Source organism: Ceratina calcarata, unplaced genomic scaffold (assembly GCF_001652005.2).
Source record: "Ceratina calcarata isolate Rehan_Ccalc_2016 unplaced genomic scaffold, ASM165200v1 scaffold568.2, whole genome shotgun sequence".
Classification (NCBI taxonomy): Eukaryota; Metazoa; Arthropoda; class Insecta; order Hymenoptera; family Apidae; genus Ceratina; species Ceratina calcarata.
This window is the reverse complement of record NW_017176883.1, coordinates 198721-212979: the sequence shown is the minus strand read 5'-3', so window position 1 is coordinate 212979 and position 14259 is coordinate 198721. Positions and strand designations below refer to the sequence as shown.

Sequence of the window (14259 nt, the reverse complement as noted above, 5' to 3'; positions counted from 1 at the left end):
TTTTTTATTATTAGCAATGTTCTTCCGACGTCTGATTTCTTTTTAAAAAATGCGTTTCTAAAGTGCATAAACTTTTGGGATTGACTGTACAGCCAATACATGCTTAAGTCAAGGGAAGAGAGACGTTCATGAGAGTGCGAAACTTTTATATAACAGATCTCGTAGGAGGCTACGAAATTAATAACGAGAAACAAGAAACGCGTCTTACTTAATTTTACTTGGACAACGAGGATCTTGTTAGCCAGGTAGGAATCAATTAGCTCGGGGCACTAAACTGACGAATCAGGCTAGTTTCGTGGAATGAAACGGTACCTGGGAAAATCAAATGGGAGTTCGACGCTGAGACTACCGTTCCCACTTCCCTTTCTACTACCAGTTACCTCACTTGTAAAAAAGACCTAGATTCCGCTTACCTACGGTGTCTTCGAGATCGAGCATGGTTCTCAGATAGAAAAAAAAAGTCATCCAGCTAACGTGACCTTAACAAACTGACTTATACGCATAAGTACCAGTCGGAGTGAATTATTTTCTGGTCTAATTAGCCAGCAGGAATTTAACAACAGTCGTGTACAAACGTAAGAACAATATCGCACGTGTCGTTGATACATACAAATCTACAAACGACATGTTTGTAGATTTAGAACAATAGATATGAAAGATGTACGGTTCTATTATTATAATGAGAAAAGTTGCAGGTAATCTTTTCATCTAAATGATATAGTGGTGCCTACTATATTAAGCTACGGTGCTCACAGGATGCCATCGCTTATCGCGGACTATCAACGATGTGCTCGTTGGCACGTGTACACGATAGAAAACTAAACGTGTGACGCTAGCCCCGAACATGCTTCTACAAATTAGAGGATGCGAGACTAACTCGTGAGCCAGCAGGGAAACCCACTTGACGAAAATATTTTAATCATCAAACTTATTCAAGCATCGAACGGATTTTCTGCTGTTTCGTATAGAGTATAGAGTCGAACGATAAAAGTGTCAGCTGATGGAAAAGTTCTTTTAATAGAGTATTCATCATGAAATTATGTCATTTTAATAAGGAGTAGCCTCATTGAAATGTATGGGTGCGGGTGCGAATACTTTTAGTTCGTGCCTTTCACTTTTAGCTACTTTACATGTTTTCACGCACGTGTAAAAAATTTATTGCGCCCCATTTACGTTCTACCCATTACGCTTGTAACAAGTAAAATAGTTACAGTAAACAGTAAATGAAATTTGAAATCTGCTTAGGCGTAATTGTAACTGAAACTCTCGTTGCGAGCGACTGTACAGTGTAGGAGAATACAGCAAATGCTACGATACGCTTCTAGAAGGTTTCACGGAGGCACTTCTATCCTAGAGCCGCATACACCTTTCCCCTGCATTTACCGCGATCCTATACTCGGTGGTGATCCGTCCTGGTCAGGGCCGGTAAGCACAGAGTTCTCTAACCCAGAGTCCGCACACAACCGAGCTCCGATAACGCAAGAACGATCCTTGTCTCTCCTTTCACTTGCACAAACAACCTGAACATCGATTTAATCTTGTTGGACTTGATTAGAAATACATATTTCAACTTCGTAATAGGAGCGATTTTTCAACCTCCCTCGCCTCGTTATTATTCTTCGTTCACAACTAGCAAATTCAAGTCAATCCTTTCTTTCGTTAACAAGAATCGTCATATCCTGTCCTGCTTAAAAAGTACTGTTATCGTAACTAAAAATGAAGAACGATTGTAAAAACTTTACTTTAAATTGTGTGATGTTTCAATTGTTTTTAAATATTAGCAGGTGTGCAGAAATGTTTGCTGCTTTCACAGAATTGCGAGCAATAAGAATTGCTGACAAAAACTTTTCTGGATATGGAATATCCGAAGGCGAATTACAGAAAACCGATACAACGTTTTAAATGTGCATGCCTTTTTAAAAATGATTGAGTGACTGAGAGGACTTCTCCTGTCTCTTACAGTGCGCTTACGAACTTGCAAACACGGTGCATAGTACAATTAGCTTGCGATTAGAGATAAACTGGACTCGGCCACTGTTGCGTTTCATATGCAATATACATATATACTCTTCGCGTGACTTATTACAGTAACGCAACCCAGATTGTGTTTATATTAACTTATCATACAAACAAAATTCAATAAAATCGACATTTGACAAGCAACTTCGTACATTTTACGACAGAGAACGTCTAGCGATTGAGAATGATCTAAGTGCTATCCATTTAATAAATTACTGATAGCAACAGGAATTGTATAATGAGAACTTAATTACTGATTTACGTTGCGGAAACACAAGGTGACTCTGTATTTTAAATGTACGAAATTGTTTTCTATATGCGAGAGTTCGTAAATGGTGAAGACTTCGAGGTAACGAATGCCAAAGTTTAATGCTGGTCTCAAGATTCAATAGATCATGATTACCACGTGTGTTTTAATATATCTACAGGATGTCATGCATACATATTGTATAAAATTGATCTCACCTTGTGACTCGTTATTGGCCCACGTATAATCCAAAACACAGAAGAGAAAGGTTGCACTCAACTTCACCAGTGTTGATAAATTACCCATTCTGTGTCGACATAATTCTTATGTCGGCGCAAAAGTCACAATACTTCATGAAAACTGGAGCACCATAGAACCACAGCACGATACATCCAACTGCCACGGCGGTAAATAACATACTGAAGAAAGACTCCCTGCCCTGGCCTGGCTGGCCAGGCTAGAAAGTGGGAAGACTTTCACGTTCCCGTTCCCCAACCAGCGACGGGGCGATTAAAACCGTCGATGTGTATACGTAATGCAATATTGCACTCGAGACAGCACAGCACGTCGAGCACCATCTTTGAGCATAGTCTTCAAGTAATGTCTGGCTCATCAACGCCACTGCTTCAGTTTGTTATTGTTGTTGTTTGTAGTATCCGCGTTGAGTGGATTGCCAAAAATCGTGAACGTAGTTAAACGATTAAATAGTTCATTATGCCGATCTTGGATAAACGTAAAGGAGACGATATTTTAGCTTTAGTTCCAGCCTCGAAGAGAACTAAAAATGAGGTCGTCTTCAGTAGCAGAGAAAAGGCGGTCGTACAAAACGTAATGTAACCTGTTAAGCTTCACTCAATTTGCCAATAAATCGCCGTCTATTTAACAGATATTTATTACAGGGACCGCCTAGAACGTCAAATTTACTTGCACCGATCATGCTTCTTGAAGGACATCAAGGAGATATATTTTCTCTGGAATTTCATCCAGAAGGCCAATATCTCGCTTCGACCGGATTCGACAGACAAATTTGTATGTTACATGTGATTTTCAGTAGATATTGAATTATTAAATATTGTCTATATTTCATTTAAAAAGTAATATTAAATTTTCAGTCATTTGGAACGTCTATGGTGAATGTGAAAATATTTCTGTGATGACTGGGCACAGTGGAGCTATCATGGAATTACATTTTAGTCCCGATGGGAATCATTTATATACGGCCAGTACAGATATGACATTAGGTTTATGGGATATTGTTGTTGGGACTAGGATTAAAAAACTGAAAGGTCACACTTGTTTCGTGAACTCTGTGTCTGGGGCAAGGAGGGGACTTACACAACTTTGTTCAGGTAGTGATGATAGCACGATACGTGTTTGGGATCCCAGAAAAAGGGGTCAGTGCTATACCCTGAACAATACTTATCAGGTAAGATTTCAATGTTCCTAAATTCTTAAATCCACCTGTTAATACTTTTGTTCCTACTTTAGGTGACTGCGGTGACATTTAACGACACAGCGGAGCAAGTAATAAGTGGAGGTATAGATAATGATATAAAAGTATGGGATTTAAGAAAGAATTCTGTTCTTTATAAACTCAAGGGACATTCTGATACTATAACTGGATTAAGTCTCAGCCCAGATGGCTCTTACATATTATCAAATGCAATGGACAATACTTTAAGAATCTGGGATGTGAGACCGTTTGCTCCTTACGAACGATGTGTAAAAATTCTATCTGGACATCAACACAACTTCGAGAAGGTATGTGGTTCATTAGATTAGACTTAAAATTTTGGAATTTCATTTTTTGTAAATGGTTACAGAACCTTTTGAGATGTGCATGGTCACCAGACGGTAGTAAAGTATCAGCTGGATCATCAGACAGATTTCATTATATCTGGGATACTACGAGTCGCAGGATATTATATAAATTGCCTGGTCATAATGGTTCCGTGAATGACATTGATTTTCATCCTAAGGAACCTATTGGTAAGCAGCTTATACATTATGTGTAAATCTAATCATTAGTACGTGATCTAGAATAATTGCAAATGTACTATCTCTCATTTTCAGTTTGCTCTGGATCCAGCGACAAACAAATATATTTAGGAGAAATCGAAACAATACAATAAGCAAATTGGAACATACTCAACAATATTTTTAATCAAAGACTTGTACAAAATAAAATGTATGATACTGAATAAATTCTTTACTTGTCTAGTGTACAAATTTACCTCCTGAAGTATTGATGTGCATTTATAAAATATCCTGATATTTCAAATTTGATAAGTAAATTTTTCTAAAGGTTGTTTTGCAATGAATTGTTGTGTCTTTCTTCCGCTGAAGTACTTATAGCGCTACTGGTCAATTTCGAGCAATTATATTATTTAGGAATCGAAAACTGCAGTAGGGCAGCTAATATTTAAATAAAACGAATCTCGACCTATTTATTATTTTCTCGCAACTTTCTAAATTCATCCAAATGCGAAACAAATGAATTTAAAAACCGAACAACTTGCACTCGTTCCAAAAAATTATAATAGGATTTTCAAGAAGTAGAACAATAAAGAAGCGCGTATTATTTCAAATCAATCAAGTTAATATTTAAGCAACACCATTTTTCGAGAGAAATAGGGTTGATAAGATCGTTGAATAGCGGCATTTTGAATTTCATTTTGCAGACAACGAATATAAAATCACTAATGATTATAAAAAAGAAATTCCGATTGGTCGATATGTAAGGCGTTCTTAAATTCCTCACTATAATTGTGACGACATCGTGTTCAAAGAATTTTGATTAAGATTATGAAAGTAATAATCTTGAACTTAAATAATATTTAACGTGTATATACTTGATTCTACACAATTTTTACGTGCTAGAAATACATTCTCGAAATAAGATGAGAAATACGGAAGTGGAAACACGCGGAATTCGAAGAGGTTTCATTGAAGGGACGGTTGAAATTCAAGGTTGAAGATTTCGATCTGTGTATTTGATGTTTGTGGTGGGTTGTTGGCTGCCATCTTGGACCTCGCTCGTTTGAGAAGCCGGCCGCCCGCAAAAATCTTTGAGTTTCACGCGTTCGCGCGGCCTCACGTATCCTCTAGGCAGGTTGCGTGATTTCACGACGAATTTAGAGATCTGTTGCTGGCAATCTAATCAAGATTCGGGGCCGGAATGTATTAGGTAAGTCGAAAATAAGTCAACATTAATATCCTGATTGCGATGGCGTGTGATTTATCTCGGTACATGTGTGTTCGTGCTTTGTGCTTGTGCGTGTTTCTAATCCGTGTTAAGATAGTAGATTAATTTTTGTCTCGATTTAAACTGTCCGACGAATATATTGATTCCTATTCTCTACGCGAAAATTGAAGCCGCGTGGAGAAATTTTTCCTGCGCTTAAATGGTAACTAGGAACCATAGGAACGACTACTAGTAGTACTCTGTGTGTTCACAATCAATAGATATCTATAAGGATTATGCAGTTCATTCGTTGTAATAGCAGAACACGTTTTTTTTTCGCTTGTTTATTTTCCCCTTATTTTAAGATCTGTCCTTTCCCTCGTCTACTTTATGCAATATCACAATAATTTTTGCTAAAGTTGTTTTGATTCTTCTAACCATATATCTAGTTTTTCCAATCGCATTTAAATAAATGTTACATAAATACTTTTAATGAAATGTAAAGTAAACAATTCGCGAATGAATTTAGTTGAATCCTTCATCATTTTTATGTAGAACGTGTTATATGAATCTGCGATTGGTTAGCCATTTGGAATTTCATTTTTTGTAAATGGTTACAGAACCTTTTGAGATGTGCATGGTCACCAGACGGTAGTAAAGTATCAGCTGGATCATCAGACAGATTTCATTATATCTGGGATACTACGAGTCGCAGGATATTATATAAATTGCCTGGTCATAATGGTTCCGTGAATGACATTGATTTTCATCCTAAGGAACCTATTGGTAAGCAGCTTATACATTATGTGTAAATCTAATCATTAGTACGTGATCTAGAATAATTGCAAATGTACTATCTCTCATTTTCAGTTTGCTCTGGATCCAGCGACAAACAAATATATTTAGGAGAAATCGAAACAATACAATAAGCAAATTGGAACATACTCAACAATATTTTTAATCAAAGACTTGTACAAAATAAAATGTATGATACTGAATAAATTCTTTACTTGTCTAGTGTACAAATTTACCTCCTGAAGTATTGATGTGCATTTATAAAATATCCTGATATTTCAAATTTGATAAGTAAATTTTTCTAAAGGTTGTTTTGCAATGAATTGTTGTGTCTTTCTTCCGCTGAAGTACTTATAGCGCTACTGGTCAATTTCGAGCAATTATATTATTTAGGAATCGAAAACTGCAGTAGGGCAGCTAATATTTAAATAAAACGAATCTCGACCTATTTATTATTTTCTCGCAACTTTCTAAATTCATCCAAATGCGAAACAAATGAATTTAAAAACCGAACAACTTGCACTCGTTCCAAAAAATTATAATAGGATTTTCAAGAAGTAGAACAATAAAGAAGCGCGTATTATTTCAAATCAATCAAGTTAATATTTAAGCAACACCATTTTTCGAGAGAAATAGGGTTGATAAGATCGTTGAATAGCGGCATTTTGAATTTCATTTTGCAGACAACGAATATAAAATCACTAATGATTATAAAAAAGAAATTCCGATTGGTCGATATGTAAGGCGTTCTTAAATTCCTCACTATAATTGTGACGACATCGTGTTCAAAGAATTTTGATTAAGATTATGAAAGTAATAATCTTGAACTTAAATAATATTTAACGTGTATATACTTGATTCTACACAATTTTTACGTGCTAGAAATACATTCTCGAAATAAGATGAGAAATACGGAAGTGGAAACACGCGGAATTCGAAGAGGTTTCATTGAAGGGACGGTTGAAATTCAAGGTTGAAGATTTCGATCTGTGTATTTGATGTTTGTGGTGGGTTGTTGGCTGCCATCTTGGACCTCGCTCGTTTGAGAAGCCGGCCGCCCGCAAAAATCTTTGAGTTTCACGCGTTCGCGCGGCCTCACGTATCCTCTAGGCAGGTTGCGTGATTTCACGACGAATTTAGAGATCTGTTGCTGGCAATCTAATCAAGATTCGGGGCCGGAATGTATTAGGTAAGTCGAAAATAAGTCAACATTAATATCCTGATTGCGATGGCGTGTGATTTATCTCGGTACATGTGTGTTCGTGCTTTGTGCTTGTGCGTGTTTCTAATCCGTGTTAAGATAGTAGATTAATTTTTGTCTCGATTTAAACTGTCCGACGAATATATTGATTCCTATTCTCTACGCGAAAATTGAAGCCGCGTGGAGAAATTTTTCCTGCGCTTAAATGGTAACTAGGAACCATAGGAACGACTACTAGTAGTACTCTGTGTGTTCACAATCAATAGATATCTATAAGGATTATGCAGTTCATTCGTTGTAATAGCAGAACACGTTTTTTTTTCGCTTGTTTATTTTCCCCTTATTTTAAGATCTGTCCTTTCCCTCGTCTACTTTATGCAATATCACAATAATTTTTGCTAAAGTTGTTTTGATTCTTCTAACCATATATCTAGTTTTTCCAATCGCATTTAAATAAATGTTACATAAATACTTTTAATGAAATGTAAAGTAAACAATTCGCGAATGAATTTAGTTGAATCCTTCATCATTTTTATGTAGAACGTGTTATATGAATCTGCGATTGGTTAGCCAAGCTTTAGCATGTTACTGCAATTTTATGATGAATAGTATTCATTTTTATAATTCATGTAAACAGTTTCAAGTTTCTCAAGGTGTAATCAATAGGATATAATTGAATTTTATTTTCCATTGTTGTAATCACTTCTTGAGTGAAATAGAAGATACATGTTACGTGAACGATGCACTCTTATCGTTAGTATCTATAAGTAAATCAATTATAAAGGAATATGAATGTAATGTTTGGCTGTTATAATGCAACAGAAATATTAGTAATGTCTGTGGTAGTTCGTATATAAAGATTCAATGATACATGCCCATATACTTAACAATTTCTTGTATTCTCTTTGTCCAACTGTTATCCTATTTAATGTGATTTTTTTCTTGTTTGTTCGATAACTCAGGTGTGTATTTATACTCGCGCGTTCGTAACTGGGTGAGTGGAGGAGATAAATTAACTAGCTTTTGTAATTTTTCAATAGACAACAGTGAAAGAATAGCAATCCGAAAAACAAATAGTAGTAGTGATTTATCAGAGAACATGGCACTACCCAGTAGAGCGCGAGTTTACACTGATGTAAATTCACACAAACCCAGAGATTACTGGGACTATGAATCTTATGTTGTCGATTGGGGGTAAGTGAAAACAATATAAAAGAGAACCATACTTGTCAGTACACGTGTCTACCTCCTGTTACTTTAATTGTGAACGATTGTTTATTATAGACAACAAGATGATTATCAACTAGTAAGAAAATTAGGCAGAGGAAAATATAGCGAAGTATTTGAAGCTATTAATATAACGAATAATGAAAAATGCGTTGTAAAAATTTTGAAGGTACAGAACAAATGTGTGGATAAATCGATGGCAATCGATCGCTGTGATTCTTATACGATTTTGATTTCTAGCCTGTAAAAAAGAAGAAAATAAAAAGGGAGATAAAAATCTTAGAAAATCTGAAAGGTGGGACCAACATAATTACACTCCAAGCTGTTGTCAAAGATCCAGTATCGAGGACACCGGCACTGATATTCGAACATGTTAACAACACAGATTTCAAGCAATTATACCAGACGCTAACAGACTACGACATAAGATACTACCTCTACGAATTATTAAAAGTGCGTGTATTGTTAAATGCAATGGAACCAAGTATCAGTCCAATGTGAATCTTCGAGATTATTATTTTAATAGATGTAGGTGCATATCATAGGTTCAAAAGGATGAGTTCGAAAATATTTAATCTACATTAGATCGTTGCTTTATCATTTCAAATGCTACAATTATTTTATTGGTATACACTATTACATATTTCTGGATGAAAAAGAACACTTGATATGACCTATTCTATTGCAAAGCATTGAGATTATATTAACATATCATAGTAGTCATAGTAATTTATTCACTCGAATTGCTATAAACTCTTGCAAACGGTCTCTCTCTCTCTCTCTCTCTCTCTCTCTCTCTCTGTATATATATTTTTTTTATTTGCATTTGGTATCAATTTCTACAAAGATTTAGTGCAATAGAATTTAATAATTTCAAAGATATATAGCATACAATGAATAGAATAAGTGAAAACGATGTAGTATTTTTTCGTCAGAATAAAGATATCTTTCTTTTTCATTCGTCAAAGTATGTAAAAAGAATCTTTAGTTTCAGAAATTTTTTAAATTTTCGGACTCGTAATATTTAAGTAAGTAATGTATCGATAGCGTTCGATCCATTTTGCGTCTGTTGCCAAACAGTACACGAAAAGGGTTTTAACGATCTTGTATAATGTGGTTTCCTTCTTTTATTCTGTTTAGGCATTAGATTATTGCCATAGTATGGGAATAATGCATAGGGACGTCAAACCGCACAACGTTATGATAGATCACGAAAATCGGAAGTTGCGGTTAATCGACTGGGGTCTAGCGGAGTTTTATCATCCTGGTCAAGAGTATAATGTACGAGTAGCGTCGCGTTATTTCAAAGGTCCCGAACTACTCGTAGATTATCAGGTTTGTAACTGTCTGGTGTTCACGATTTATTCTGCTACAATCGGTTTATGGGTAATGCAGCATCTTTCGGGTCGCAGATGTACGATTATTCATTAGATATGTGGTCACTTGGATGCATGCTTGCGAGTATGATATTCAGGAAAGAACCGTTTTTTCATGGACACGATAATTACGACCAACTAGTTAGAATTGCGAAGGTCCTTGGAACCGAGGAACTGTTCGAATATCTTGAAAAGTACCACATTGAATTGGATCCCCGTTTCAATGATATCTTAGGCCGACATTCGCGTAAACGTTGGGAACGTTTCATGCACTCGGAGAATCAACATTTGGTGTCACACGAGAGTCTCGACTTTCTTGACAAACTTCTGCGCTATGATCATTTCGAAAGACTTACTGCACGCGAAGCTATGGAGCATCCTTATTTTTGTAAGTAACGTTCTGCCACGAATTGTTAACGAGATATATCCAGTCGAGTGAACGATGATTTCGTCCGTTGCAGATCCGATAGTAAAAGACCAAGGTCGACTAAACATGGTATCATCATCACCTACTCCCATAACAGGTTCGTTACCTGTAGGTGAGTAACGGCCCAGGTAATGTCACCATCTCAATTTCCAATTTATAATTATTTAACCATATCATTCACGTATTGCTGAATCGACCACGAAAATACCGTGAATATAATTAACACGCATCACCGAATACGATGCGTTCTCAGTTGAACATCCGTGAAGTTTGTATTAATTCAATTTCGCAATTTCTCTATTTTACGATATTTATAAAGAAACAAAGAACGAGAAAGAATATGGATGCGCAACAGTGTGTGAAACGCGCGTCGTGTTTGTATTTGCGATGTGCGATTTTGCGCGATTTCGTTGGGCACTCTCGAGTTAAACGCAATTGAGAATATCGTCCGGCATTGTGAAATTTAACTAATTCGCAATGGTGAACAGTAGTGTTCAAACGTTGAGCGTGGTAACACATTTGCGTCGAAATAAATCCCTAATATTAAGTATCCACCGGAAGTCTGTGTTCATTGCGAATTAGTTAAAACGAAAAACTGTGTTACGCTTCACGCAACGTCATTTCAGACACCTGAACGTCGAAGTGAAGGTAATACTAAAATTCTGAACTGGCCAGGATTACAAACATTTATCAGTCGATGCTTCTTTAGTTATGCAGTTTCAGGTGTACGGAATGACTAACGCGACTTATAGTCATATTACAAAGAAATCATACGAAATAGAAGTAACGTCTGTCCTTAGTATAAAACGATCTTCTTTTGCAAGTAATATATATATAGTTATATTATTTTTATGTTTTACGATTTAAAATTTCTCGACCTATCGTCTTATCGTTTAATCTTCTTTTTTTCTCGTCTAACACGAGAAGATCGTTTCAAATGACTATAATGTGACTAAAGATGCGACTACGCAAATGCTTAATTTCAAGTATCCAGACGATTCAAGTCTACATGTCGTTTAGTATCGATTAGTTTACGATTAGCATAATCGGATATCAAATATTGCTGTAATATTGTCGCATCGAGAATCGGTTATCGCGATCATGCATTGTCGTTTGCGTAACGGATGGACGGCATCTTTTCCACGGCGTCAGAGTCGCATGAGAGGGATGAAGTTGCATGCCGGTAGTAATAATGCCTGGGAGAAAATGTTTGATTCGTTTTCGATTTACACTAAACGTGACAAAGATTTTAATTGAAGTAGCTGTTCACCGATAGTTCCCAAGACCATGTGAAAACTCGATGATCGACGGCGCAATTTGTACAGTTTTAGAAAAGTAATATGATTTTGAAAACTTAGCGAATAAGTTATATCTCTGTTATTAAACGACAGTTGGACTTGAATTGGTCAGTAGTTTCGAAACAGGCATTTTTTTTAGTATGTATGCGTATTTGTGGTAAATTGTGCGAAAGAATCAAACATTTTCATTTAGGTATCGGTATTTCGCGCGAGGGGCTTGATCCCATCCCTAGGCGTGACTGTGAGCGGCGTATCGGTTCATGGAATAAACCGACAGAAAAGTGTGACGAGACCAGTTGGAAATGGGACACAGAAAGCGATGAAGTATTCATCACGACCGTTACATCTTTTTCACGCAGTTCACGTCTTTTCACTACTAATAACGTACTAAAAAAAGTTGATCCTTCCACTCCGCTTGAGCCAACAAAATTGCGAAGAGGAAAGAAAGTGATGATCATTCGTGCGATGGTGGACCACCTCTTATGTAAATGGCAATTATATTCTGACGTGGTATATAAAGTTCTATATTTTAGACATTCCTTGTTTTTCATCCCGGTTATTACTTGAAAGAGAAATCGTGTCTCACGTATCTACTGGTAAACATAATCTACGATATGTGCAATTCGAAGTGTTTTAACGGCAACGAAGAACGAAAGGAGCGAAGGCGCTGCGTACCGAAAAGATAATCGACAACGGCTGAGCTTCATCGAAACGATTCAGGAACGGAAGAGAAAGTTAAACGATACCAAAATATTCAAATAGTATATACGTGCTCCGCCCATATTGGTTGGTGTGCGTGTGCTGTCAAATAACTGTGTCACACACTTATTTTCATTATCTTTTTCCGTTTTTTTATCATTTCTATTGTGTTTCGTTGACGCTGCTACTAATGTCACCACCACGGTAAATCCGTATTGATTCGTGTACGGATGCGAGCTAGATCATGTTACATACGTCGCTTACGAGGATCGTCCGTTCTGAATGCGAGATTGTCGTAAGACAAGAAATAATGCAAAACAGACGAAAAGGAGTCACGTGTATTTGCATTCACACAGAAACGCGTGCGAACACAGACACACACAGAGAAAGAGGGAGAGAGAGAGAGACAGACACGTACACGTAGCACATACATGTGCTTACACTTTACATGTACCTTAGGCCGCTCGGTTTAGTACTTTTAACGATGAAAAAAAAAATGTTCGTTTATATCTGATACAATAATAGTTGAATAAAATGTTTGTTATAGCCAAGTATTCTTTATGCTCTGTGAATACCTGTGTAATCCAGTAATTGATGTTACCAAACGACACTGGTAATGGCATTATCGATCGAATGGTGTTTTAGATCGTACCATGTCGAGGACGCATTTCGTAATTTTATAGACCTTGTTACGCCCATACTTCTACAGATGTTTCTACTTTGTGTAACACGTTATATCGAACTGTAGCCAGTTTTGTAATTTAACTTTTGACTGACTCGAAACAGAACATTCACAGGCACCTCTTTTAAAAAAAAAAAACACTTGGCGCCAGCAGAAGCCTACGTACATGAACAAAAACGATGCACGACGACGAGAGAATAAAATTAAAAGAAAAAAAAACCATTCGTATTGCTGTAAATTGTACGCTTTATTGCGAGCTAATATGTAATGTTTAAATACCGGCAACCGAATCGATCGACGAGCTGACTTCGTAAATACAGCATTACCAATGCGTTTCTTATGAATTTGAACATGTAATTATACTCATATACGAACGTAAGCCAGTCTATTATGTACATTTCAACAAAAAGATTTACTTCGAGAGAAAGAGGGAGAGCGAGAGCGAGAGACGAGAGAGACGTACTTTTAATTAAAAGAATGTATAGGAATAGAACACACTCCACTTGTACACCATTGTCCTTTCGTATTATTTCGAAAGAATTCGTCAGTTCCTATACGTATTAAATTGCGCGTAAAGTACGGTCAATTCATTATATATATATATATAANTTTTATTTTTCAATAACGCATAAAAAATATATATATACATATACACGGACGAGCAAGCGAAGAGTAAGTACGTAGATGCGATTAGCGAATACTGCGATACTTAGTAGTAATAATTAATGATGTAAAAAAAAGAGAGATACTTTGTGTACGAGTATAAATTATAAATATACATTTTATTTATTCCGCTTGAACGGTGGTCGTGGAATGTTTGATTTCAAGTAGTTTTTTATCGCAATGGCAAGAACGGCGCAAAGAATGTAATTGTTTATCCAAGTTTGATAAATTATCCTGTTCATATACGTTAAGTTTACGATAATCTAGTTTAGTTTTATAGGGGAAAAGCAAGAACTATTGAATGACTATTATTTAAAGTCTACAAGTGAACTTGAATCATACGGATTAAAATAACGAATTGTCACTAATGTAATTAATATATTATGCTAAATTTTAACTTTGATATTTTATCTTGGAACATCATAATTTCGCGCTGCTTCA

General features: G+C 36.2%; 3 protein-coding genes across 13 annotated transcripts in view; 2 read left to right on the top strand and 1 right to left on the bottom strand.

The window, feature by feature from the left end:
• T48 (FU domain-containing protein T48) overlaps positions 1-2700 on the bottom strand; it is a 10238-nt gene extending 7538 nt beyond the window's left edge. The window contains exon 1 of one of the 2 annotated variants that reach the window (XM_018032024.2): positions 2485-2700. In XM_018032024.2, coding sequence (XP_017887513.1) covers positions 2485-2572 — 88 coding nt within the window. In that variant the 5' untranslated portion in view covers positions 2573-2700. The remainder of the gene's footprint in view (positions 1-2484) is intronic. The other variant, XM_018032023.2, reaches the window with a different exon arrangement.
• A 179-nt stretch (positions 2701-2879) lies between these two features.
• Positions 2880-4499, top strand: LOC108629383 (U5 small nuclear ribonucleoprotein 40 kDa protein). The gene is made up of 6 exons (XM_018032027.2): positions 2880-3094; positions 3166-3295; positions 3379-3692; positions 3755-4027; positions 4090-4255; positions 4340-4499. Exons 1-6 carry the CDS (start codon positions 2981-2983, stop codon positions 4396-4398), a joined length of 1056 nt encoding a protein of 351 aa, XP_017887516.1. The 5' UTR covers positions 2880-2980; the 3' UTR covers positions 4399-4499.
• A 763-nt stretch (positions 4500-5262) lies between these two features.
• On the top strand, positions 5263-14215 carry CkIIalpha (casein kinase II subunit alpha). Of its 10 annotated transcripts, none has more exons than XM_018031969.2 (8): positions 5263-5453; positions 8487-8640; positions 8731-8842; positions 8914-9126; positions 9814-10008; positions 10086-10437; positions 10511-10588; positions 11968-14215. In XM_018031969.2, exons 2-8 carry the CDS (start codon positions 8546-8548, stop codon positions 12339-12341), a joined length of 1419 nt encoding a protein of 472 aa, XP_017887458.1. In that variant the 5' UTR covers positions 5263-5453; positions 8487-8545; the 3' UTR covers positions 12342-14215. The 10 variants fall into 10 exon arrangements, with proteins under 10 accessions (XP_017887458.1, XP_026673023.1, XP_017887457.1 ...); XM_026817222.1 differs by having other exon boundaries at positions 8409-8640; XM_018031968.2 differs by lacking the exon at positions 5263-5453 and adding an exon at positions 7244-7434.
• The last annotated feature ends 44 nt before the right edge of the window (positions 14216-14259 follow it).

Bases quoted from the DNA above. Each gene is read 5' to 3' on its own strand.
- LOC108629383 (XM_018032027.2), top strand. From the start codon at position 2,981: ATGCCGATCTTGGATAAACGTAAAGGAGACGATATTTTAGCTTTAGTT. The intron at 3,095-3,165 runs GTAATGTAACCT...TATTTATTACAG, and splicing joins AAAAGGCGGTCGTACAAAAC to GGACCGCCTAGAACGTCAAA. The intron at 4,256-4,339 runs GTAAGCAGCTTA...TCTCATTTTCAG, and splicing joins TCATCCTAAGGAACCTATTG to TTTGCTCTGGATCCAGCGAC.
- CkIIalpha (XM_018031969.2), top strand. From the start codon at position 8,546: ATGGCACTACCCAGTAGAGCGCGAGTTTACACTGATGTAAATTCACAC. The intron at 10,438-10,510 runs GTAAGTAACGTT...CGTCCGTTGCAG, and splicing joins TATGGAGCATCCTTATTTTT to ATCCGATAGTAAAAGACCAA. The intron at 10,589-11,967 runs GTGAGTAACGGC...ATTTTCATTTAG, and splicing joins AACAGGTTCGTTACCTGTAG to GTATCGGTATTTCGCGCGAG.